At 36.2% G+C, this 27,059-nt stretch overlaps 1 protein-coding gene across 1 annotated transcript in view; it reads right to left on the reverse strand.

Annotated features, from left to right (window-relative positions):
- SLCO6A1 (solute carrier organic anion transporter family member 6A1) overlaps positions 1-27,059 on the reverse strand; it is a 106,507-nt gene that overhangs the window by 34,342 nt on the left and 45,106 nt on the right. Inside the window, exons 7-8 of the mRNA XM_064375813.1 lie at positions 24,314-24,458; positions 4,987-5,182 (exon numbers count right to left, since the gene is read on the reverse strand). Of these exons, the coding sequence (XP_064231883.1) occupies positions 4,987-5,182; positions 24,314-24,458 (341 nt within the window). The remainder of the gene's footprint in view (positions 1-4,986; positions 5,183-24,313; positions 24,459-27,059) is intronic.

Consider the following 27,059-nt stretch of genomic DNA (forward strand, 5'->3'; position numbering starts at 1 on the left):
CAGAATTTGTATACACCAATAAAAATATAGCTGAGAACAAAATTAAAAAGGCAAGTGGCTTATGCCTATAATCCTAGAACTTTGGGAGGCTGAGACGGGAGAATTGTCTCAGCTCAGGAGTTTGAGACAGCCTGGGAAACACAGTGAAACCTCGTCTCTACTTAAAATACAAAAAATTAGCCAGGCATGGCAGCATGACCTGTAGTCCTAGCTACTTGGAAAGATGAAGCAGGAGAAGTGCTTGAACCAGGGATGTGGAAGTTGCAGTGAGCTGAGATAGTGCCACTGCACTCCAGCCCAGGAAAAAAGAGTGAAACTTTATCTCAAAATAAAATAAAATAAATAGGCAAGCCCATTTATTATAGGTCCAAAAAGTAAAATACCTAGGAATATATTAAACCAAGAGGTGAAAGATCTCTACAAGGAAATTAAACTATAAGAAAGCAATTGTAGATTATACAAACAAATGAAAAAACTTTCCATGCTCATAAATCAGAAGAATTAATCTTGTTAAAATGATTTTATGGCCCAAAGCACTCTACATATTCAATACAATCCCTGTCAAAATTATCAGCATCATTTTTATAGAGTTTTTAAAAATCCTAACATGCATATACAACCAAAAATAAAAGCCCAAATAGCAAATGTTATCCTAAGCAAAAGGAACAAAGTTGGAGGTGTCACATTATCCAATTTCAAATTACACTTTAAGGCTACAGTAACCAAAAGATCATGATACTGGTATAAAAATAGACACATATATCAATAAAATAGAACAGATAACCCAGAAGAAAAGCTACATATGTACAGCCAACTGATTTTTGACAAAGTCAACAAGGACATTTGGGGAAAGGACACCATTTTGAATATATGATGCTGGGAAAATTAGATTGCCATGCATAAGAGAATGAAAATGGATCCCTGTCTGTCACTATATACAAAATGCACTCAACATGGATTAAAGACTTAAATGCACATCTCCAAACTAAAAATATCAGAAGAAAACCTAGGAAAAATTCTTCCAGACGTTTGTTTAGGCAAAGAATTCATGATTGATACCTCAAAAGCACCGGCAACCAAACAAAAATAGACAAATGGAACTTAATTAAACTAAAAAGCTTTTGCACAGCAAAAGATATACTCAACAGAATGAACAAACAACCTGCAGTTTAGCAGAAAATAATTGCAAGCTATTCATCCAACAGAGACTAATATCCAGAATATATAAGGAACTCAAACAACTAAACAAAATCCCCCACAAATAATTCCACTGAAAAGGGCAAATGATATGAATAGACATTTTTTAAAAGAAATCATACAAATAGCCAACAGGTGAATGATAAATGCTCAACATCACTGACCATCAAGCAAATGAAAATTCAAACCACAATGAAGTATGATCTTACCCTAGTCAGAATGGCTATTTTTAAAAAGTTAAAAAATAACAGATGTTAGCAAAGATGTAGAAAAAAGGGAATATTTATACACTGTTGCTGGGAATGTAAATTAGTACAACTTCTACCAAAAACAGTAAGAAGTTTTCTCAAAAACTAAAAAGTAACTACCATTCAATCCAGTACCTCACTATTGGGTATCTAAATAAAGAAAAATAAAACAATATATCAAAAAGATTATTGCATTTATTAATAGCAGCAATATTCACAATAGAAAGGATACGGAATTATCCTAAATGTTCATCAACAGATGATTGGATTAAAAATGTTATACACACACACACACACACACACATACACACACACATAGAATACTATTTAGTCATTAAAAAAGAATAATGTCTTTTACAGCAACATGGATGAAACTAGGAAGTCATTATCTTAAGTGAAACAAGTCAGACACAGAAAGACAAATATCATATGTTCTCACTCATAAGTGGGAGCTAAAACATGTGTGCCCATAAGTGTAGAGAATGGAATGATGGACCATGGAGACTCAGAAGGGTAAGGAGGTGAGAGGGTGATAATGAGAACTTACTTAACGGGTAAGTTCTAAAAGTCCTGCCTTGACCACTTACATCATCTATGCATGTAACAAAATTGCACTTATACAAATTTATACAAATAAAAAATATATTAAAAATGTACTGAGACTTGTTTTACAACCCATAATGTGTTCTACCTTGGTAACCATTACATGTACACATGAAGAGAATGTATAATGTTATGTGGACCATTTCTAAAAATGTCAATTAGGATAGCTGGCAGTGTCGTTCAAACTGGATTTTTAAAATCTAGTTCTGATCACTGACTTTTTGGTCTGCTTTTTCTATTTATTGTTGAGTTTTCTTCTATTCATTATTGGACTATAGCTGTAAATGTCTTCATTTCTCCTTGCAGTTTACACATTTTTGCTCTACATGCAGTTAATACATATTTAAGATTGTTATGTATTCTTGATGAATGAGTCCTTTTATCATTATGTAATGATATTTATTCCTGCTAATATTCTTTGCTCTCTAAACTACTTGATCTTGTATTATACTCCAGGTTTCTTTTGGTTATTGTTAACAAGATGTATCTTCTTTCATTCTTTTCTGCCTAATATACTACTATCTATATTTGAAATGCATTTATAAAATGCAACATATATAGTTGGGGTTTCTTTTTTTTTTTTCAAAATAAAGATTATCTCCCTTTTAATTGAGATGTTTAATGATGTACATTTAATGCAATTACTAATATGGTTAGGTTTAAATCTACCCTCTTTGTGTTTCCCATTTGTCTTATCTCTCTTTGTTCCCTTTTCCTCTTTTTCTGCCTAATTTAGGATTAAATATCTATTTTTTATAATTTCATTTTAACTCCTATGTTAATTTATTTGTTGTGACTCTTTGTTACTTTGTGGTTTCTTCAGGATTTATAGTATACATTTTTAACTTAACACAGTCTACCAACATATGCTATGATAGCATTTCATGTAAACCCATATTACATGCTATTCTGTTTTAAATAATTATTTTCAATAAGACTTAAAGAATAATTTTTACAATGTATGTTAATCCAAATAGTTAACATTTTTATTGTTCTTCTTTCCTTTATGTAGATTCATATTTATATCTGGTATCATTTAATTTCTGACTGAAAGACTTCCTTTAACATTTTAGGTAGTGTGGGTAAGGAGTTCAAGACAATCCTGGCTAACATTGTGAAACCTCATCTCTACTAAAATAGAAAAGTTAGCTGGGCATGGTGGTGCACAGCTGTAATCCCAGCTACTAAGAGGTAGAGGTGGAGAATAGCTTGAACCCGGAAGGCACGAGTTGCAGTGAGTCGAGATTGTGCCAAGCACTCCAGCCTGGGTGACAAGAAAAAAAATTACTTACATTTTTTTGTCTAAAATTACTTCTCCTTCATTTCTTGACAGATATTCTGGCTTGATATAAAATTATAGGTTTTTTTTTTTAGGACTTTAAAAATATTATTCCACTGTCTTCTTACTTGCATTTGTTTCTAATACAAATAGGCCATTACCCTTATCTCTGGACCTTTATACACATTTTCCTGCCTTTGCTAATTTTAAGATTTTCTTTGTATCACTTATTTTGAATAATTTGATTACGATGTGGTATGGTATAATTTTTTTATGCTTCTCGTACCAAAGTTTTGCTGAGTTTTTGACTCTGTTTATAGTTTATTTTTACATGAAATTTGAAAAATTTTTGTTAATTTTTATTAACTCTATTTTCTGTTTTCTGTTGGATAATTATTGCTACTGATATGAAGTTTACTTATCAGTTATATTTTATAGCTTTGGATCAAATTATCTCTCTATGACACAGCATGTTGGCTGGCCAGACTAACCCAGTTAAACATCAAATTAACCCTTGGCCAGGCCATAGTACTTTAGAAAGGCACCTGCTCCTAGGTCTTAGCATTACACAGATGTTGAGAACCAGGATTTACCAAGATTCTTTTACCTAGCATATTCTATATTCTAGCTTCTATCTATAGAGCATCACAATATTGCTGGAGTTCTTTCCTGATTTTCATGAAATTTCTGCTTGATTTTGGCCTCCTAGCTTCATAATACAGCAAACGTATTGAGGGAAAATCTGGCAGAGTGTTGCATCATTTGTTTACCTCTCTCTTCCCTCTGATACTATGGCATTTCTATGTCCTAATTTTTTTTCTCTTTAGACTCATATGTCTATTGAAATTCTTGTAATCTTACTAGATGCTTTTGCCCAAACTTTTTGCCCAAATTCTCAGCTTCTTGCCAATGTCTAGAATCAGCAAATATCCTCAGGGGAAAAGTAGCTGCAAAACATTGGCCCTCCTCTCCACAGTCTCCCTTTTTCCAGGATTTTGGCCTTTAAATTCCTACTTGCCTAAATAACTCTTTGATTCCTTTAACCAAACCTTTTAAAACAGTATTCAGCTTTTCTAGTTGTTCTCAGTGGGAACATGGGTTTGCCATAAGTTAATCTATTGTTACTAGACATAGAAGTCTTATACTGTTATTTTACTTGTTCAGTCCTTTGGTTTTCAATTCCAGTTTTTTTCTTTAGTATTTAGTATCAAGCTGTGCCCAGTTCTTTGATTTTGGCATGTTTAGCTTTAAGGAGACATTACCCATGCATACCTTCAGGTGAACTTTAGTTCCATTCTTTGATGTCTATAAGAGGCAGACAAACCAATTCAGAAACACAAGGTAAGACTGGGCTTTGCTCAGACAGCTAGTGCTGTCTCCTAGTTGCTATGCACTCAAATATAAAACTTTATTTCTAGGTTCTGACCTCCTCAATGTGCTTTTTATTTATTACTTTATGAATGCATACACAGTCATATCAAAAGATATCATTATAATATTTGTGCCTTACTAAGAATGTCTAAACTATAGTTTATATTTCTTTTATTTGTTCAATAATTCCAATAATGATATGAACATATAAGTGTTAAATTATTAATTGCCTGAGAAATATGCTGTTAGATTTTGATGTAAAAGTCTAATGTATAAGATTACATTTACCCATCATAATCTTCATTGATCCCAGCAAACTGCACTGGATTACAGCGTACAAAAATAATAAACATAAGCAGTATAAGTGATATCACAGATGTAACCATTATAAATCTCATAAGGGCTTTATAAGACATTTCTAATGTGGAAACAATGACACCTCCCAGAAGATGGCCAAGTGCACCTCCTGGAAGTAAAACAAGTCCTAAAAAAAAAAAAAGGAGAAAAAGACAGTTAAAAATAATCAGCTGATCATACAGACAATATATCATTGATAAAATTCCTTTTGCTCTAAACATATAGCAAACATGTATTTAAACTAAAAGACAGAGAGAAATGTACAGTTGTGCTGAACATCTTAACAAACCTGAACCTTAAAAGAAACAAAAACCTGTGAGTAGGGCTGAAGCCATAGCCTACTGACTTTAGGGCAGTGATGGTGAAGTTTTGGTTCTTTATAGTAATGACATCAAGGACAAACCAGGAATTTAGTCCATGCAAATTGGAAGATGAGAGCTGTCTTATTGAGAGCTATTATTAACAGCCTTCCTGTTTTTATAGCTTATCACAAGAGACATGATTATACTGACAAGAGTTCACAGAGTTTTGTTAACAAGAATTGAACAAAGCCATCCATTAGTTCTATAAATGGATGTTCAATATTAACAATCTCACAACAAAGTCGGACTCTAGAAGAACCATTGTAAGATATTATTTTCTATTCAAGAATAAGGAATTAGAAACAGGTAAGCAAAAGAAAAAGAGAAAAAGGAGAAGGAGGCATGGAGAAGAAGAAATATAATCAGAAAGCAATCAGATGAGATAGCACGGTGAATTAATACATTGATGCAATTCCCTCTACTCCAAATATGTAACAATTGTGGATTTAAATATGAATTTAACAAGAAAAACATAAGATAATAACAACAAAAATTCCCATACACTAGATTAAATGTACATAAATGCCTGACAAAGACTTGAAAATTAATAATTTTAGAATGCTTCGAAAGATAAATGATGTAAAAAGCTCCGGTCTGCAGCTCCCAGAGCAACCAATGAAGAAGCTGGGTGATTTTGACATTTCCAACTGAAGTACCCAGTTTTTCTCATTGGGACTCATTAGACAGTGGGTGCAGCCAATGGAAGGTGAGCAGAAGCAGAGAGGGGTGCTGCCTCACCTGAGAAGCACAAGGGGTGGGGGAACTTTCTTCTGTAGCCAAGGGAAGCCATGAGGGAAGATGCTATCCAGCCCAGATACTTTCCTTTTCTCATGGTTTTGGCAACCCACAGACCAGGAGATTCCCTCAGGTGCCTACACCACCAGGGCACTGGGTTTCAAGCACCTAACTGGGTGGCTATGTGGACGGACACTGAGGTAGCTGCAGGAGTATTTTTTCTGTACCCCAGTGGCACCTGGAACCCCAGTGAGACAGAACCATTGATGAAACCAGGGAGCCAAGTGGTCTACCTCAGCGAGTTGCATCCCCATGGAACCCAACAAGCTGAGATCCACTGGCTTGAAATTCTCACTGCCAGCACATCAGTCTGAAGTGACCTAAGACACTCAAGCTTGGAGGGGAAAGGAGCACCCACCATTACTGAGGCTTGAGTAGGTGGTTTTCCCCTTGCAGTGTAAAGAAAGCCACTGGGTAGTTCAAACTGGGTAGAACCCACTGCAAAGCAGCAAAGCCACTGTAGCCAGACTGCCTGTCTAGATTCCTCCTCACTGGGCTCATCCCTGAAAGAAAGGCAGCAACTCCAGTTAGGAACTTATAGATAAAACTCCCATTCCCTGAGGCAGAGCACCTGGGGGAAGGGGTGGCTGTGGGCACAGCTTCAGCAGACTTAAATGTTCCTGCCTGACAGCTCTGAAGAGAGCAGTGGATCTCTCAGTACAGTGTTTAAGCTCTGCTAAGGGACAGACTGCCTCCTCAAGTTGGTGCCTGACTCCAGTGCCTTCTGAGTAGCAGATACCTCCTAGCATGGATTGACAGACCCCTCATACAGGAGAGCTCCAGCTGGAATCTGGTGGGCACCCCTCTGGAACAAAGCTTCCAGAAAAGGTACAGGCAGCAATCTATGCTGCTCTGCAGCCTCCACTGGTGATACCCAGGAAAACAGGGTCTGGAGTGGACAGACCTCCAGCAAACTCCAGCAGACCTGCAGCAGAGGGGACTGTTAGAAGGAAAACTAACAAACAGAAAGCAGTAACATCAACAACAACAAAAAGGATACCCATGCAAAAACCCCATCAAAAGGTCATCAGCATCAATATCAAAGGTAGATAAATCTGGAAGATGAAGAAAAACCAGTGCAAAAAGGCTGAAAATTCCAAAAACCAGAATGTCTCTTCTCCTCTAAAGAATCTCAACTCCTCACTAGCATGGGAACAAAAATGGACAAAGAATGAGTTTGACGAATTTACAAGTAGGCTTCAAAACATGGGCAATAACAAACTCCTCCAAGCTAAAGGAGCATGTTCTAACCCAAGGCAAGGAAGCTAAGAACCTTGATCAAAGGTTACAGGAACTGCTAAGTAGAATAACCAGTTTAGAAAAGAACATAAGTGACCTGATGGAGCTGAAAAACACAGCACGAGAACTTTGTGAAACATACACAAGTATCAGTAGCTGAACTGATCAAGCGTAAGAAAGAGTATCAAAGATTGAAGATCAACTTAATGAAATAAAGTATGAAGACAGGATTAGAGAAATAAGAATGAAAAGGAATGAACAGGGCCTCCAAGAAATATGGGACTGTGTGAAAAAATCAAACCTACAATTGATTGGTGTACCTAAAAGTGATAGGGAGAATGGACCCAAGTTGGAAAATATACTTCAGGATATTATCCAGAAGAAATTCCCCAACCTAGCAAGACAGGTCAACATTAAAATTCAGGAAATACAGAGACCACAAAGATACTCCTCAAGAAGAGCAATCCCAAGACACATAATCATCAGATTCACCAAGGTTGAAACAAAGGAAAAAATGTTAAGTGCAGCCAGAGAGAAAGGTTAAGTTACCTACAAAAAGAAGCCCATCAGACTAACAGCAGATTTCTCCACAGAAACCCTACAAGCCAGAAGAAAGTGGGGCCAATATTCAACATTTGTAAAGAAAAGAATTTTTAACCCAGAATTTCATATATGGTCAAACTAAATTTCATAAGTCAAGCAGAAATAAAATCCTTTACAGATAAGCAAATGCTGAGGGATTTTTATCACCACAAGTCCTTCCTTACAAAAGATCCTGAAAAAAAGCACTCAATATGGGATGGAAAAACTGGCACCAGACACTGCAAAATCATTAAAATATAAAGACCAACAACACTATGAAGACACTGAATCAACTAATGTGCAAAATAACCAGCTATGATCATGATGACAGGATCAAATTTACACATAACAATATTAACCTTAAATGTAAATGGGCTCAATGCCCCAATTAAAAGGCACAGACTGGCAAATTGGATAAAGGGTCAAGACCCATCAGTGTGCTGTATTTAAGAGACCCATCACATGTGCAAAGACACATAGGCTTATAATAAAGGGATGGAGGAATATTTACCAAGTAAATAGAAAGAAAAAAAAATTAGGGGTTGTAATCCTCGTGTCTGATAAAACAGACTTTAAACCAACAAAGATCAAAAAAGACAAAGAAGGGCATTACATATTGATATATAGGGATCAATGAGATAAGAGCTAACTATCATAAATATATATACACCCAATACAGGAGCACCCAGATTCACAGAGCAAGTTCTTAGAGAACTACAAAGAGACTTAGACTCCCACACAATAATAGTGGGATACTTTAACTCCCCACTGTCAATATGAGACAGATCAATGAGACAGAAAATTCACAAGGATATTCAGGACTGGAACTCCGCTCCATATCAAGTGGACCAAATAGACATCTACAGAAGTCTTCACCTCAAATCAACAGAATATAAATTATTCTCAGCACCACATAGCACTTATTCTAAAGTTGACCACATAACTGAAAGTAAAACACTCCTCAGCCAATGCAAAAGAATGAAAATTATAACAAACGGTCTCTCAGACCACAGTACAATCAAAGTAAAACTCAGGGTTAAGAAACTCACTCAAAACCACACAACTACTGAATGGAAACTGAATGACCTGCTCCTGAATTACTACTGGGTAAATTTAAAAATTAAGGCAGAAATAAATTCTTTAAAACCAATGAGAATAAAGATACAATGTACCAGAATTTTTGAGACACAGCAAAATCAGTGTTTAGATGGAAATTTGTAGCACTAAATGCCCACAGGAGAAAATGGGAAAGTTTTAAAATCAACACCCTAAAATCACAATTAAAAGAACTAGAGAAGCAAGAACAAAAAAATTCAAAAGCTAGCAGGAGGCAAGAAATACCTAAGATCAGAGCAGAACTGAAGGAGACAGAGATATAAAAAACCCTTAAAAAAAAATCAATGAGTCAAGGAGTTGGCTTTTTGAAAAGATTGATCAAATAGATAGACCACTAGCCAGAGTAGTAAAGATGAAAAGAGAGAATTAAAGAGACACAATAAAAAGTGATAAAGGAGATTACACCATTGATCCCACAGAAATACAACTACCATCACAGAATACTATAAACACTACTAAACAAATACACTAGAAAATCTAGAAGAAATGAATCAGTCCTGAATACATACACCCTCCCAAGACTAAACCAGGAAGAAGCTGAATCCCTGAACAGACCAATAAGAAGTTTTTAAATCGAGGCATTAATTAATAGCCTACCAACCAAAAAAAAGCCCAAGACCAGAAGGATTCACAGCCAAATTCTACCAGGGGTACAAAGAGGAACTGGTACTATTCCTTCTGAAATTATTCCAAATAAGATAAAAAGAGAGACTCCTCCTGAATTTATTTTATGAGGCCTGCATCATCCTGATGCCAAAACCTGGCAGAGACACACACACACACAATTTCAGGCCAATGTTCCTGATGAATATTGTGCAAAAATCTTCAACAAAATGCTGGCAAACTGAATCAAGCACCACATTAAAAGCTTATCCACCATGATCAAGTCAGCTTCATCCCTAGGATAAAAGAGGGGTTCAACATACATAAATCAATAAATGTAATCCATCACATAAACAGAACCAAAGACAAAAACCACATGATTATCTCAATAGATGCAGAAAAACTCTTCTATAAAATTTAACAACCTTCATGCTAAAAAACACTCAATAAACCAGGTATCAATGGAACATATCTCCAAATAATAAGAGCTCCTTGTGACAAACCCACAGTCAATATTATAGTGAATGATCAAAAGCTGGAAGCACTCTCTTCGAAAACTGGCACAGGACAAGGATGCCCTCTCTCACCATTCCTATTCAACATGGTATTGGAAGTTCTGGCCAAGGCAATCAAGCAAGAAAAGAAATAGAGGTTATTCAAACAGGAAGAAAGGAAATCAAATTGTCTCTGTTTGCAGATGACATGATTGTATGTTTAGAAAACCCCATCATCTCAGTCTAAAATCTCCTTAAGCTGATAAGTAACTTCAGCAAAGTCTCAGGACACAAAATTGATGTGCAAAAATCACAAGCATTCCTATACACCAATAATAGACAAACGGAGAGCCAAATTATGGTGAACTCCAGTTCATAGTTGCTACAAAGAGAATAAAATACCTAGGAATACAACTTAAAAGGAATGTGAAGAATCTATTCAAGGAGAAATACAAACCACTGCTCAAGGAAATAATAGAAGACACAAACAAATGGAAAAACATTCCATGCTCATGGATAGTAAGAATCAATATGAAAATGGCTATACTGCCCAAAGTAATTTATAAATTCAATGCTACTCCCATCAAGCTACAGTTGGCTTTCTTCAGAGAGTTAGAAAAAAACTACTTCAAATTTCATATTAAATCAGAAAGAACCCATATAGCCAAGACAATCCTAAGCAAAATGAACAAAGCTGGAAGCATGATGCTACTCAGCTATACTACAAGGCTATAGTAATAAAAATAGCATGGTACTGGTAACAAAACACATATATAGACAAATGGAACAGAACAGAGGCCTCAGAAACACCACCACACATCTACAGCCATCTGATTTTTGATAAACCTGACAAAAACAAGCAATGGGGAAATGATTCCTTATTTAATAAATGGTGCTGGGAAAACTCGCTAGGCATATGCAGAAAACTGAAACTGGACCTCTTCCTTACACCTTATACAAAACTTAACTCATGATGGATTAAAGACTTAAATGTAAAACCTAAAACCTTAAAAACCCTAGAAGAAAACCAAAGCAATATCATTTAGGAGACAGGCATAAGCAAAGACTTCCTGAATAAAACACCAAAAGCAAAGGCAACAAAAGCCAGAATTGACAAATTGAATCTAATTAAACTAAAGAACTTCTGCACAGCAAAATAACTATCATCAGAGTGAACAGGCAACCTACAGAATGGGAGAAAAATTTTGCTATCTATCCATCTGACAAAGGTCTAAGATCCAGAATCTAGTATTTTTGTCATGGCACTTTTTACAATAGCAAAGACTTGGAAGCAACCCAAATGCCCATCAATTTTCTAAGAAAATTTTGGAAATTTGAACTAAATCAGAAGACTTCAGAATGATGAACAGTGAACCTTCAGGCAATGCAATTAAGCAGAAAACCATATTTTATTACCCTAAAATTTCAAACATTGAGGACATTAGGTACCATTGAAGCAAGGGTGAGGTGGAGTTAAAAACAAAAAGATTTGACGGTACTATATATAAAATGTTTGATCCCCAATTTGTATCCCCACCTACATGCCACATAATTGTCTCTCTGCACCTGCATAGCATATCCTAGTTTATTCAAAGTTTGGATGAGACTATAGGCTCTAAGGCCATGAAGCTATTTCCCTATGCTTTCTTCTAAACCATTCATATCTGTGAGCAGAAAACTGAGAACTCTACCCAACTCAGCTAAGAAAATACTGGCTGTCAGGTTTACTACCCAGGCAGAAGATTGTAGGAATGGTGGCTGAGAAAACTCTGCCTCAAGAGAAAAGGTGCAGAAAATATGGGATAGTGGGGGTTTAACAAATTTGTAGCTTTGTTTCTGAAAGATCACACCAAAAAGAGACAAAAGTGTTCAAAATTCAACAATGCACAAGACTTCCAATTAGCTTTAACGTAATGATGTTAATGATGTACATAAAAGTACACAAATTATAATTGTACACATTGAATTTCCAAAGTGAACACATGTAAAGAACCACTGCTCAGGTAAAAATTGAACATGACCAGAAACCCAGGGGCTCTTTCATGCACTCAGGATTTCATTTAAAAAGGGATCATAAGATATGTGTGCATTGTCCAAATGATGTTTGGACAATACTCATCTTTTTATATAACAAAACATGCAATTGTGCCTTCTTATTGCTTAAAGTATTCCTATAATATATACACCCCACCTTATTTATTCAGTGTGATGTTCTGAATTGTGCTACTACTATAAAAATCTATGTATATGTCTTTTATAAACATTTGCATTTCTGTTGAGTATACTCTTAAGGGTAAAATTTATGTGGAGTAGATAGCTAGGAGTGTAATTTCTGGACCGGGAATATGTATATATTAAGATTTTGTGGTACTGCCCAATAGGTTTACAAAATGGTTAAACTAATTTACACTCTCACCAGCAGTGGATGAAATGCCAATTGCTCCACATCCAAGCCATCACGTTTCGCTCTTTCTCATTTTAGCCATTCTGGGGAATGGGTTGTAGGGTTACACTGTAGCTATAATATGCATTTACCTGAAAACTTATGAAGGTGAGCACATTTTCATATAAATGTTGGCCAATTTATGTCATCTTTGGTAAAGTACCTATTCAAGTCTTTTGTTCATAATAAAATATCTCCCATTTTATTATTGTCAGTGATCTTACATATTCTGGAAAAAAATACTTTGCAGAATAATTCTATTAAAAAGATTGTGTTGCTTCCTTTTTCACACTCATGCTGATGCTTGAAGTTCTTCATTTTAATTTAATACCACTTTTTGTATTTTTCCCTTTTTTTGGCTATGTGATTTGTGTCGTGTTTAAGAAATCTTTGTCTTTTCCAAGGCCATTAAGATGTTCTCCTATGCCTCACTCTAAAAGATATGGTATGTGGTAAGGTAGAAGTAAAACTACTTTTTCATAAGGATACCTAATGAATCCAATATCACTGTACTGCTATGTTACTTTCGTCTCAAATCAGATGACTCTGAATGTGGGACATCCTATTCTGTGCCATTGACCTATTTGTTTATACTTGCACCAATCACACTGTCTTAATTACTATATCTTTATAATACATCTTTTTGCAAATTGTATTTTCCAAAGACAGCTGAAACATTACCTCTTCTCACAGGCATTTGATCTAGGCACTCTTTCTATTGAGTGGTCTATTTCCTTCCCCCTCGAACCACAGTTTCACTTTGGCAGTGAAACTATGTAATAGCTAAGGTCAGGTCATAAAAATGGTACCTACTTTTTCTCTTTTTGGCTACTTAATCTTTTAATCAAGCCACCATGCCATGATGAATCTTAAGCAGCTATAGAGAGGTCCATGTGGAGAGAACTCAGGCCAATAGCCCTGCTTGTTTCCAACCAACATCCAGCATGATTTTCCAGAAATGAGTGTAAATCAACTTGAAAATAAACCCACCAAAATCTAGTTAAACTTTCCCTGCTTGTGCCACATAGAATGAAAAGAAGCTCGCTCTAGTGAGCTCTACCAAAATTTCAATTTAAATTAAATAAATAAGATATCTTTTTTTAAAAAAAAAAAAAACCTCTGTTTTACAGCAATACTTTATAGATACAGTAACTGGAATAGTCTCGATATCCAGTAGTATAAGTCCTGCAACTTTGGTCTTCTCCAAAATGGAGAACAATCATTTTGGGACTTGAATGTCCATATAAATAGTATCAATTATTTTTTTTTTTGAAAACTTTTATTTTAGGTTCAGTGGTACATATGCAGGTTTGTGATACAGGTAAATTCGTGTCACAAGCGTTTGTTATACAGATGATCTCATCATCCAGGTAAAAAGCTTAGTACCCAATAGTTATTTTTTCTGATCCTCTCTATCCCACCACCCACCCGCCTTAGGTAGGCTCCAGTGTTTATTGTTCCCCTCTTTGTGTCTATGGGTTCTTATCACTTAGCTCCCATTTATAAGTGAGAACATGTAGTATTTGGTTTTATGTTTCTGCATTAGTTTGCTAAGGATAATGACCCCCAGTTCCATCTGTGTTCCTGCAAAATACATTAATTCATTTTTTATGGCTGCATACAATTTCATGGTGTGTATGTGCCATTTTTTAAATCTAGTCTACCATTGAGGGGCATTTGGGTTGATTCCACATCTTTGCTATTGTGAATAGTACTGTGATGAATATATGCATGCATGTGTCTTTATGATAGAAAAATTTACATGCCTTTGGGTATATATCCAGTAATAGGATTACTGCATCAAATGCTAGTTCTGTCTTTAGGTCTCTGAAGAATCACCACACTGCTTTCCACAATGGTTGAACTAATTTACACTCCCACCAAAAGTGTATAAGCATTCCCTTTTCTCTGCAACCTCGCCAGCACTTATTTTTTGACTTTTTAGTAATAGCCATTCTGAATGCTGTGAGATAGTATCTCACTGTGGTTTTGATTTGCCTTTGTCTAATGATCAGTGATACTGAGCTTTTTTCATACTGTTGACCACATATATGTCTTCTTTTGAGAAGTATCTGTTTCTGTACTATGCCCATTTTATTATGGGGCTTTTTTTTAATTTATTTTTTTCTTGTAAGTTTAAGTTCCTCATAGATGCTGGATTTTAGACCTTTGCCAGATAGTTGCCTTGGAAATATTTTCTTCCATTCTGTAGACTGTCTGGTATACTCTGTCGATAGTTTCTTTTGCAGTGCAGAAGCTCTTTATTTTAATTAGATCCCATTTGTAAGTTTTTGCTTTTGTTGCAATGGCTTTTGAAGTCTTTGTCCTGAAATCTTTGCCAGTTCCTATGTGCAAAATGACATTGCCTAGGTTTTCTTCTAGGGTTTTTATAGTTTTGAGTTTTGCATTTAAGTCTTTAATCCATATTGAGTTGATTTTTGTATGTGGTATAAAGAGGCAGTCAAGTTTCAACCTTCTGCATATGGCTTGCCAGTTATACCAGCACCATTTATTAATAGGGAGTCCTTTCCTCACGGCTTGTTTTACTCAGGGTTGTTGAGGATCAGATGGTTGTAGGTGTGTGGCCTTATTTCTGGACTCTCTGTTCTGTTCTATTGGTCTATATGTTCATTTTTGTACCAGTATGATGCTGTTTTGGTTACTGTAGCCCTGTAGTATAGTTTGAAGTCTGGTAGTGTGGTGTCTCCAGCTTTGTTCTTTTGCTTAGGATTGTCTTGGCTATTTGAGCTCTTTTTTGGATCCATATAAATTTTAAAATAGTTTTATCTATTTAGTAGTACCTAAACTACTCTGCCACTTGCTACAAGAAGTTGCATAAGAATTTAGTGTGATTCCTATTGCCTTCTGATGCCTAAATCTTTCACTGATAGATGACATTCAGTTGGCTAGAGGATCTCAAGCCTCAGACTCAATGGCTCTAACTTTGGTATTATCACACCTTCACCAGCAAGGGTAACTGATAAATCCCAACAAAATCCAAAAGACTGCACATCAAGTATCTCGGGACTATATAAACAGATTCACAGTGCTCAATTATTCTGGAAGTCAAGGAAAAACACATCTCACTTCCCTCCAACCAAAAGGGAGCCTAATGTCACTTTGGACTCTGGGTATCAGAGATGGTAAATGTCTGTCTTGGGCCTTCTACTTGTCTTTTATATCAACTAACTTATAGTGAGTATAATTCACAAACCTAAATTGAAGTTGATCAGCAAGCTGTGCAATACTCTCTTCTTTGAGGTTCTAGAAATTTAATGATCCCCTTGAGCTACAAATCTCCATGACTAATAATTTTGTGGACTGGAGCCTCTGGATAAAAGAAACAGGTTCCACTCAGAAATCCCCATTGTTGCATAACACTCATTGACTCCTTAAAACGGCTACCATTTGGAAAGCAACTACTAGCTTACTGCTAGCATCTTGTCAAAACCAAAGTCCTAACTTACAGTGATCTTTTGATTTTGTGAGTTGATATTCTCATATTGAGATAAACCAAATCAGGCATACAACTATTTAACAAGCCTTACTTGTCAAATAGAAATGATATACTCAAGAACATAGGGGTGGTCATAAAAGATCATCAAGTGTTTACATCACCACCAGCAGATCATATAGCTCTTTGAATACTGGAAATTTCTCTAGAATGAAGTTACTCTGGGTTACTCATGGGAGCTTCCTGGCAGGATTAGTTGTGTACTATTCATACACAGCCTTAATACAGCTATCCTTATGATGAGAGTAATGCAATTATAAAATGCAGTGCAAAATTTGTCCTTGACTTTACTCGAAATAATCAATAACACCACCTCAGTCCTGGAAAGCACTCTTGGTCAGCCTCACTCACTGATCAATATTATTACAGATGATAAAATTGCCCAAAATTTCATTCTTACCAAGGTAGAATTTGCAATTGCTAATGTATTTTGTTATGTTTGGATTAATACCTCAGGCTAAGTAGAAAGGTCAGTAGAAAAACTTAAAAAGAAAGCCACCTGATTTTTTTAAGATAGACCTTGATGGCTGAAAGATTTGTTCAGCTGGCTAGATCCAGGACCTTGAGGGGATGGTTAAAGTAAATACTGCATGTGGCCTTATACTGATGCTTGGAATCCATTGATAATAACCTTAATTAAATATGATAGGAAACAAATGGAATGGATTTACTCCTCAACTTCTGTTGATTTGATTAATAAGAGTGCCCCAAACCTGGTGTGCTCACGAAAAAAATTGTCATTATGGTCCTTGAAAGCTGATCTGTTTTGGTTTTTTGGACAACTTGCAGTCAGACAAGACTGTGTCTTTTATATATATATATATATATATATATATATATATATATATATATACACACACACACACACACACACACACACACACACACACATACATGTATGTATATATATATAAATATATATATATACATACATATATGTATATATATAAAAATATATGTACTTCATAAAAGGTTTAGGTTTATAGTCAATATTTCTGTACATGTTAAGCTTTGTTTTTTATTTGTCCCACGTTTTTTTTTTGTTTTCTGTCTGTCCTTTCTTTTTTTTTTTTTCCCCTTTCCTTTTTTTTTAATTGTACTTTAGGTTCTGGGGTACATGTACAGATCATGCAGGATTGTTGCATAGGTACACACATGGAAATGTGGTTTGCTGCCTCCATACCCCTGTCACCTATATCTGGCATTTCTCCCCATGTTATCCCTCCCCAACTTCCCTCCCACCACTGTCCCTTGGCCTCCCCACAACAGATCCCAGTGTGTGATGCTCACTTCCCTGTGTCCCTGTGTTCTTATTGGTCAACACCCGACTATGAGTGAGAACATGTGGTGTTTGATTTTCTGTTCTTGTGTCAGTTTGCTAAGAATGATGGTTTCCAGATTCATCTATGTCTCTACAAAGGACACAAACTCATCATTTTTTGTGGCTGCATAGTATTCCATGGTGTATATGTGCCACATTTTCCCTGTCCAGTCTATCGTTGATGGGCATTTGGATTGGTTCCAGGTCTTTGCTATTGTAAACAGTGCCGCAATGAACATACGTGTGCATTTGTCTTTATAATAGAACTATTTATAATCCCTTGGGCATATACCCAGTAATGGGATTGCTGGGTCAAGTAGAATTTCTATTTCTAGGTCTTTGAGGAATGGCCACACTGCCTTCCACAATGGTTGAACTAGTTTACACTCCCACCAACAGTGTAAAAGTGTTCCTATTTCTCCACATCCTCTCCAGCATCTGTTGTATCCAGATTTTTTAATGATTGCCATTCTAACTGGCATGAGAGGGTATCTCAATGTGGATTTGATTGCATTTCTCTAATAATCCGTGATGATGAGGATTTTTTCATATGTTCATTGGCCTCATATATGTCTTCTTTTGAAAAGTGTCTGTTCATATCCTTCACCCACTTTTGGATGGGTTTGCTTGTTTTTTTTTCTGGTAAATCTGTTTTAGTCCTTTGTAGATTCTGGCTATTAGCCCTTTGTCAATGGGTAGATAGCAAAAATTTTTTCCCATTCTGTTGGTTGCCAGTTCACTCTAATGATTGTTTCTTTTGCTGTACAGCTCTGGAGTTTAATTAGGTCCCATTTGTTTATTTTGGCTTTTGTTGCCAATGCTTTTGGTGTTTTAGTCATGAAGTCCTTGCCTATGCCTATGTCCTGAATGGTTTTGCCTAGGTTTTCTTCTGGGGTTTTTATGGTGTTAGGTCTTATGTTTAAATTAAGTCTTTAATTCATCTGGAGTTAATTTTACTGTAAGGTGCCAGGAAAGGGTCCAGTCTCTGCTTTCTGCACACAGCTAGCCAGTTTTCCCAACACCATTTATTAAATGGGGAATCCTTTCCCCATTGCTTGTTTTTGTCAGGTTGTTCAAAGATCAGATGGTTGTAGATGTGTGGTGTTGCCTCCAAGGCCTCTGTTCTGTTCCATTAGTCTATCTCTCTCTTTTGGTACCAGCACTGTGCTGTTTTGATTACTGTAGCCTTGTAGTATAGTTTGAAATCAGGTAGTGTGATGCCTCCGGCTTTGTCCTTTTTGCTTAGGATTGTCTTGGCTATGTGGGCTCTCTTTTGGTTCCATATGAAGCTTAAGGTGGTTTTTTCTAGTTCTATGAAGAAGGTCATTGGTAGCTTGATGAAGATAGCATTGAATTTATAAATTACTTTGCGCAGTATGGCCATTTTCACGATATTGATTCTTCCTAACCATGAGCATGGAATGTTTCTCCATCTGTTTGTGTTCTCCCTTATTTCCTTGAGCAGTGGTTTTTAGTTCTCCTTGAAAAGGTTCTTTACATCCTTTGTTAGTTGTATTCCTAGGTATTTTAATCTCTTTGTAGCAATTGTGAACGGGAGTTCACTCATGATTTGGCTCTCTTTAAGTCTGTTATTTGTGTATAGAAATGCTTGTGATTTTTGCACATTGATTTTGTATCCTGAGACTTTGCTGAAGTTGCTTATTAGTTTAAGGAGATTTTGGACTGAGAGGATAGGGTCTTCTCAATATACAATCATGTCAACTGCAAATAGAAACAACTTGCCTTCCTCCTTTCCTAATTGAATACCCTTTATTTTTTATTTTCTTTCCTAATTGCTCTGGCTAGAACTTACGATACCATACTGAATAGGAGTGGTGAGAGAGGGCATCCTTGTCTAGTGCTGGATTTCAAAGGGAATGCTTCTAGTTTTTGCCCATTCAGTATGATATTGGCTGTAGGTTTGTCATAAATAGTTTTTATTATTTTGAGATATGTTCCTTCAATACCTAGTTGATTGAGAGTTTTTAGCATAAAGGGCTGCTGAATTTTGTCAAAGGCATTCTCTGCATCTATTGATATAATCATGTGGTTTTTGCCTTTGGTTCCATTTGTGTGGTGGATTACGTTTATAGACTTGCATATGTTGAACCAGCCTTGCCTCCCAGGGATGAAGCCTACTTGATCGTGATGGATAAGCTTCTTGATGTGCTGTTGCAAACATTTTGCCAGTATTTTACTGAAGATTTTTGCATTGATGTTCATCATGGATATTGGCTTGACGTTTTCTTTTTTTGTTGAGTCTCTGCTGTGTTTTGGTATCAGGATGATGTTGGTCTCACAAAATGATTTGGGAAGGATTCCCTCTTTTTGTAATGTTTAGAATAGTTTCAGAAGGAACGGTACCAGCTCCTCTTTGTATGTCTGGTAGAATTCAGCTGTGAACCCATCTGGACCTGGGCTTTTTTTGGTTGGTAGGCTATTAATTGCTGCCTCAACTTCAGCCCTTGTTATTGGTCTGTTCAAGGTTTCAACTTCTTCCTGGTTTAGGCTTGGGAGAGTGCAAGTGTCCAGGAATTTATCCATTTCTTCCAGGTTTACTGGTTTATGTGCATAGAGTTGTTTGTAGTAATCTCTGATGGCAGTTTGTATTTCTCTGGAATCGGTGGTAATATCTCCTTTTTCATTTTTCAGTGCATCTATTTGATTCTTCTCCCTTTTCTTTTTTTATTAATCTGGCTAGCATTCTGTCTATTTTGTTGATCTTTTCAAAAAAACAGCTCTAGGATTTATTGATTTTTTTGAAGGGTTATTTGTGTCTCTGTCTCCTTCAGTTCTGCTGTAATGTTAGTTATTTCTTGTCTTCTGCTAGCTTTTGAGTTTTTTGATGTTGGTCCTCTAGCTCTTTCAATTTTGACAATAGGGTGTTGATTTTAGATCTTTCCTTGCTTCTCTGGTGGACATTTATTGCTATAAATTTCCCTCCATACACTGCTTTGAATGTGTCCCAGAGATTCTGGTACATTGTGTCTTCATTCTCATTGGTTTCAAAGAACATCTTTATTTCCGTCTTCATTTCATTGTTTAGCCAGTCGACATTCAGGAGCAGGTTATTCAGTTTCCATGAAGTTGTGTGGTTCTGAGTTAGTTTCTGAATTCTGAGTTCTAATTTGATTGCCCTGTGGTCTGAGAGATTGTTTATTATGATTTGTTCTTTTGCATTTGCTGAGGAGTGATTTACTTCCAATTATGTGCTCAATTTTAGAGTAGGTGCAATGTGGTGCTGAGAAGAAGGTATATTCTGTTGATTTGGGGTGGAGATTTCTGTAGAGGTCCACTTGGTCCAAATCTGAGTTCAAGTCCTGGATATCCTTGTTAATTTTCTGTCTCGTTGATCTGTCTAATATTGACAGTGGAGTGTTAAAGTCTCCCACTATTACTGTGTGGGAATCTAAGTCTCTCTGTAGGTCATTAAGAACTTGCTTTATGTACCTGGGTGTTCCTGTATTGGGTGTGTATATATTTAGGATCATTAGCTCTTCTTGATGCATTGATCCTTTTACCATTATGTAATGTCCTTCTTTGTCTCTTTTGATCTTTGTTGGTTTAAAGTCCATTTTATCAGAGACTAGGATTGCAACTCCTGCTTTTTTTTTTTTTTTGCTCCCCATTTGCTTGATAAATCTTCCTCCATCCCTTTATTTTGAGCCTATGTGTATCCTTGAACATGAGATGGGTTTCCTGAATACAGCATACGGATGGGTCTTGACTTTTTATCTAATTTGCCAGCCTGTGTCTTTTGATTGGGGCATTTAGCCCATTTACATTTACGGTTAATATTGTTATGTGTGAGTTTGATCCTGCCATTTTGATGCTAGCTGATGTTTTGCCCATTAGTTGATGCATTTTCTTCATTGTTTCGATGGTCTTTACCATTTGGTCCATTTTTGGCATGGCTGGTACTGGTTGTTCCTTTCTTTGTTTAGTACTTCTTTCAGGATCTCTTGTAAGGCAGGCCTGGTGGTGATGAAATCTCTCAGCAATTGCTTGTCTGTAAAGGATTTTATTTCTCCTTCACTTATGAAGCTTAGTTTGGCTGGATATGAAATTCTAGGTTGAAAGTTCTTTTCTTTAAGGATGCTGAATATTGGCCGCCACTCTCTTCTGGGTTGTAGGGTTTCTGCTGAGAGATTTGCTGTGAGTCTGATGGGTTTCCCTTTGTGGGTAACCTGATCTTTCTCTCTGGCTGCCCTTAGCATTTTTTCCTTCATTTCAACCCTGATGAATCTGACAATTATGTGCCTTGGGGTTGCTCTCCTTGAGGAATATCTTTGTGGTGTTCTCTGTATTTCCTAGACTTGAATGTTGGCCTACCTTGCTAGGTTGGGGAAGTTTTCCTGGATAATATCCTGAAGAATGTTTTCCATCTTGGATTCATTCTCTCCGTCACATTCAGGTACACCTATCAAACATAGATTAGGTCTTTTCACATAATCCCATATTTCTTGGAGGCTTTGTTCATTTCTTTTCACTCTTTTTTCTCTGTTCTTGGCTTCTTATTTTATTTCATTGCATTGATCTTCAATCTCTGATATCCTTTCTTCTGCTTGGTCGATTCGGCTATTCAAACTTGTGTATACTTCGTGAAGTTCTCGTGCTGTGTTTTTCAGCTCCATCAAGTTGTTTACATTCTTCTCTAAGCTGTTTATTCTAGTTAGCATCTCATCTAATCTTTTTTCTAGGTTCTTAGTTTCTTTGTATTGGGTTAGCATATGTTCTTTTAGCTCTGAGAAGTTTGTTATTACCCACCTTCTGAAGCCTGCTTCTGTCAGTTCATCAGATTCATTCTCCATCCATCTTTGATCCCTAGCTAGTGAGAGTTGTGATCCTTTGGAGGAGGAGAGGCATTCTGGTTTTTGGTGTTTTCATCCTTTTTGCACTGGTTTCTCCCCATCTTCGTGGCTTTATCTACCTGTGGTCTTTGTAGTTGGTTTCTTTCAGATGGGGTCTCTGAGTGGATGTCCTTTTTGTTGATGTTGAAGCTATTTCTTTCTGTTTGTTAGTTTTCCTTCTAACAGTCAGGTCCCTCTGCCGCAGGACTGCTGGAGGTCCACTCCAGACCCTGTTTGCCTGGGGATCACCCATAGGGGCTGCAGAACAGTAAGCGTTGCTACCAGTTTCTTCATCTGTTATCTTCATCCCAGAAGCATATCCACCAGATGTCAGCCTGACTTCTTTATGAGGTGTCTCTTTGGGTATATGGTGGTCAGGGAGCTGCTTGAGGAGACAGTCTGTCCCTTATAGGAGCTCAAGTGCTGTGCTGGGAGCTCCATTGTTCCATGTAGAGTTGCTTGGTAGGTACCTTTAAGTCTTTTTCAGTGGAACTCATAACCGCCTCTTTTCCCAGGTGCTCTGACCTAGGAAGGTCAGTTTTATTTTTAAGTTCCTGATGTGCTGTTGCCTTTTTTCAGAGATGCCCTGCCCTGCACAGAGTAGTCTAGTCACAGTCTGCCAGCAGAGGCATTGCTGAGCTGCCACAGCCTCTGCCCAGCTTCTGTGTGATCTGCCTCGGTAGTGGTGGACTGCTTCATTAGTGGAGGATGGCCTTCCCCCATTGAGCTGGACCATCCTGGGTCCAGCTGCACTTGCTGTGAAACTCTCAATCTAGAGAGTTTCAGATTGCTTGTTTTTGTGAGGGTGGTACCCACCAAGCCAGATCGCCTGGATCCCTCTCTTAGCCCCTCCCTTTCAGTTGAATGGGTGGCTCTGTCTCCCATGTGTTCCAGGCACCAGTTGAAATGGCTGCCCAGATTTGTGTGAGTTTCTGCGCAACAACTCACAGGTCCAGCCATGTTGTGCTTTTCAGCCCAGGAATCTCCTGGTCTGTGGGCAGTGAAAATTTGTTTGGAAATGTGTTGAGCACTCACCCTCTGCATTGTTCTTGCTGGGAACTGTACTCTGGAACTGTTCCTATTCAGCCATCTTGTATCCTCTACTCTGTCCTTTCTTTTTTAATTAATTTTTTTCATATTAATATACTCTCTTACTACTATTTTATTGATTACCCTAAAAGTTACTGTATGCATCCTTGACCTTTTATACCTTAAAATAAATTATTACATTTACAACTCTCCCACTAAACCTTTAAAACATTTAATTCAATTTGCAACCTCTTTTGGAAAGCCAATTCTCAATATCTCATAAAATAGAAAATGTACACAATAGCAATTTCCCTTCAATGTCTAAACTTAGATCAACTCTTACAAATGTACACAAAGAGATATCAACAAGCCAATTCATTACTGCATTAGACAAGTGAAAAAGTGGGAGTCAACAACATATCCATTAATTGGATGATAAATAAACAATGGTATATTCATAAAATAGAATCATAAAATAAAAGCAAACTAAAATGCATTAAATATATATAGACAAACACAAATCTAAAGGACACAATTTTTGATGAAAAAGTAAGTGGTAGAAGAGTATGTATAAAATGATACATAAATTTTAGAAATAGATATGTATAGACAAGCACATAAGCAGTAAAGATATACAAACATGCATGGGAATGATTCACTCTGACTTCAGAAAAGTGATTATCTGTGAAAAAGAATGAAGAGAAATGAGATAAAGGAGAGTACAGAAGTTTTTACAAGGATTTATGTGTTAAAAATATTGATAGAATGATGGCAAAGTGCTGATATTTGTAAAATTTGCACAAAGCATATCTAGATATATAATTCCTTATATTATTTCAAGTATATCATAAGTACATACAATAAGACTGTGCAAAATTTTTGAAATGGTACAATATAAAAGTAAATCTACCTGCAAGTGTAGTTGCCATAGTGGGTGTTAATATAAACTGATTTTCTAAATATATAGGCAAAAATTCAGAAGCTCCAATCATAACCAAAGATTCTGCAGTTTTCGATAGAGCTAGGCATAGGAGCACTGGATTCTTCATCAGAATCTGAAATAAAAATTTTATATATCAATTATTTTATTAGATAAAGAGGAATAGATAAAATAAAATGCTAATGATCTGTCTATAAAAAATACCATTCCCAGTCTAAACTGAAAAGATGATTGATAAGATTGATAGATAGATAGGTAGATAGATAGATAGATAGATGATATGTAGAGATCCAAACAGCAATATATGATGAAACAATATACAAATTCTATAAAAGACAAATAGGTTTTGACGATTTCAATTTTGATTTGCTCTTCATACCACTTATAATTTTTATTTATGAGCTTGGAAGTTTGTTGGACAGATTAGAGAAAAATTGATGTCATTAACCAGCTATCTAGAATTTCTCTTTACTTTGGCTTACCTACTTATTTTTTTAAGCAAGTGTTTCTTATTCAACTAAACCACAGAAAAAAGAAAATTTAAGCAATATTCAAGAAAAAAGAGTAGCACTGCAGAAAATATTTATATTTTACTCCTCAAAACCCATCCATAAAAAGAATGAAGTTATTTAAATTTTGCATTTTAGCAAACTTGTCAAACTTATTTAGAAGGCTTATTAAGATGTGATGGCTCATCATTATCTATTATACCATACAGAGTAATTAACAACATAGTAAAATATTAACTTCCAAATTAGTTCCTGTATTTCCTTGGTTATCCATATCTCATTGAAAATATATTTAGTGCTATTTTATGTTTGCATATTTTTAATTACTTTAAATTTTTTTCTGGCCCTAAACTTCCCCTGTTAGGTGTAATCATATTCTGCAAATTTCAACTAGTTCAGCTTCTGAGTGCTATCTAATTTTACGAAGTGTGATTCTGACATATTTATTCATTCCCATAGGATTTAATACTTGTGTTGCCTTCAAATGCCTATTATCACAAACTAGGCTACATTAAATATCCCTGTGTATGTACCTTAAGGTCCAATGATAGGGTGTCTCTAAGAAGTATATATCCTAGAAAGGAATTCCTAGGGGATAGGGATTTAGCATACTTTATTCCACTATTGCTCTAGATTGTTCATCAGAATGTATCACGTTACTCTACAATGACTACACCAGAACAATGATGGTAGTGTTCCATTTTCTTCATTTAGCTTGTACTTTCTAAAATTTATCAAAGAAATATTTCTGGTTTAGCATGCCCATGCAGACCTATGTCATTTTCCCATAAAAAGTCATTAAACTTGGAAAGGCCTTCTAACTGTCTCAATGAAATGAATAATGCTATATGACTTCTGAGGATGGATCGTAAAATGAAAATACTGCTTCTGCTGGAATTTTTCACACTCTGAGAACTCTTGCCTTGGGACTCAGTTACCATCTTGTAAAAAAGCCCAGGACAGATGCAAAGGATATGTGTAGGTATTCTAGCAAACAGACAGTATCAAAAACGAATATTTGAGCAAACAAGGCTTCAGATGGTTCCATTCTCCAGACTATGATCACTCTAGCTCAAGGATCCCCCAGCCTCCATAGAAACAACAGAGCCCAGTTCATGGCCTGTTAGAAACCAAGCCATACAGCTGGAGGTGAGTGGCAGGTGAGGGGGCCAAACTGTGCTCTGCCTCCTGTTAGATCAGCAGTAGCATTAAATTCTCATAGGAGCACAAGCCCTATTGTGAACTGCACATGTGAGGGATCTAGGTTGCGCAATCCCTACGAGAATTTAACACCTGTTGATCTGTCACTGTCTCCCATCACCCCCAGATGGGATAGTCTAGTTGCAGGAAAACAAGCTCAGGGCTCCTACTGATTCTACATTACGGTGAGTATGTAATAATAATAGAAATAAAGTGCACAATAAATGCCATGTGCTTGAATCATCTTAAAACCAGTGTCCCCACCCAGGAAAATATTTCTTCCATGAAACTGACCCCTAGTGCCAAAAACGTTGATTACCACTGCTCTAGTTGACCCCAAGTATAGTTGAGAAGGACAAGCCCTGTCCAAACTGCATTTTCATGAGCAAAATATATTTTATATTGTTTTAAGTCATAAGTTATGGGATAGTTTATTATGTAGCAGTAGATAACTACAATACCTCACATAATCACAAACACTTGATATTATTAGCTGGCTTTCAAAATGTTGCCATGGTGACCAGTATAAAACAGTACCACAATGCTTTATTTCCTATTTCTCTAATTTCCAATCTAACTGAGGCTTTCTTTCCATCATTCTTAGCTATTTGGGATTCTTTTTGAGTGCATGAACTGGCTCGTTCTATCTCTATTAGGCTTTCTGAAATTTGGGGGTAGATTTTCTAAAAATTCATTGTTTATTCTAAATATTAATCACTTGGATTTAGATATCTGTCACCCATCTATTAATAGGGTCTACAGTTTCTTTCATAGAACACAAATCCTTGATAATACATCTAATCCATAAAGTTTGAATTCATATTTAATACTATTGCAATCTTGTTTAACATTTTCCCACCTCTATGTCACAAAGCTATTTATTTCATTTTTAACATTAACTGTGTTGTTTTATCTAATCACATTTTATTAACCTGGAAATCACCTTTGTACATAATATGAGGTAGAAATCCATCATCATTTTTCACAAATAGCCAAATTGGCTATCA

The sequence above is a fragment of the Aotus nancymaae genome, unplaced genomic scaffold, assembly GCF_030222135.1.
Source record: "Aotus nancymaae isolate 86718 unplaced genomic scaffold, 86718_ANA_hifiasm-v0.15.2.pri h1tg000014l, whole genome shotgun sequence".
Taxonomy (NCBI): domain Eukaryota; kingdom Metazoa; phylum Chordata; class Mammalia; order Primates; family Aotidae; genus Aotus; species Aotus nancymaae.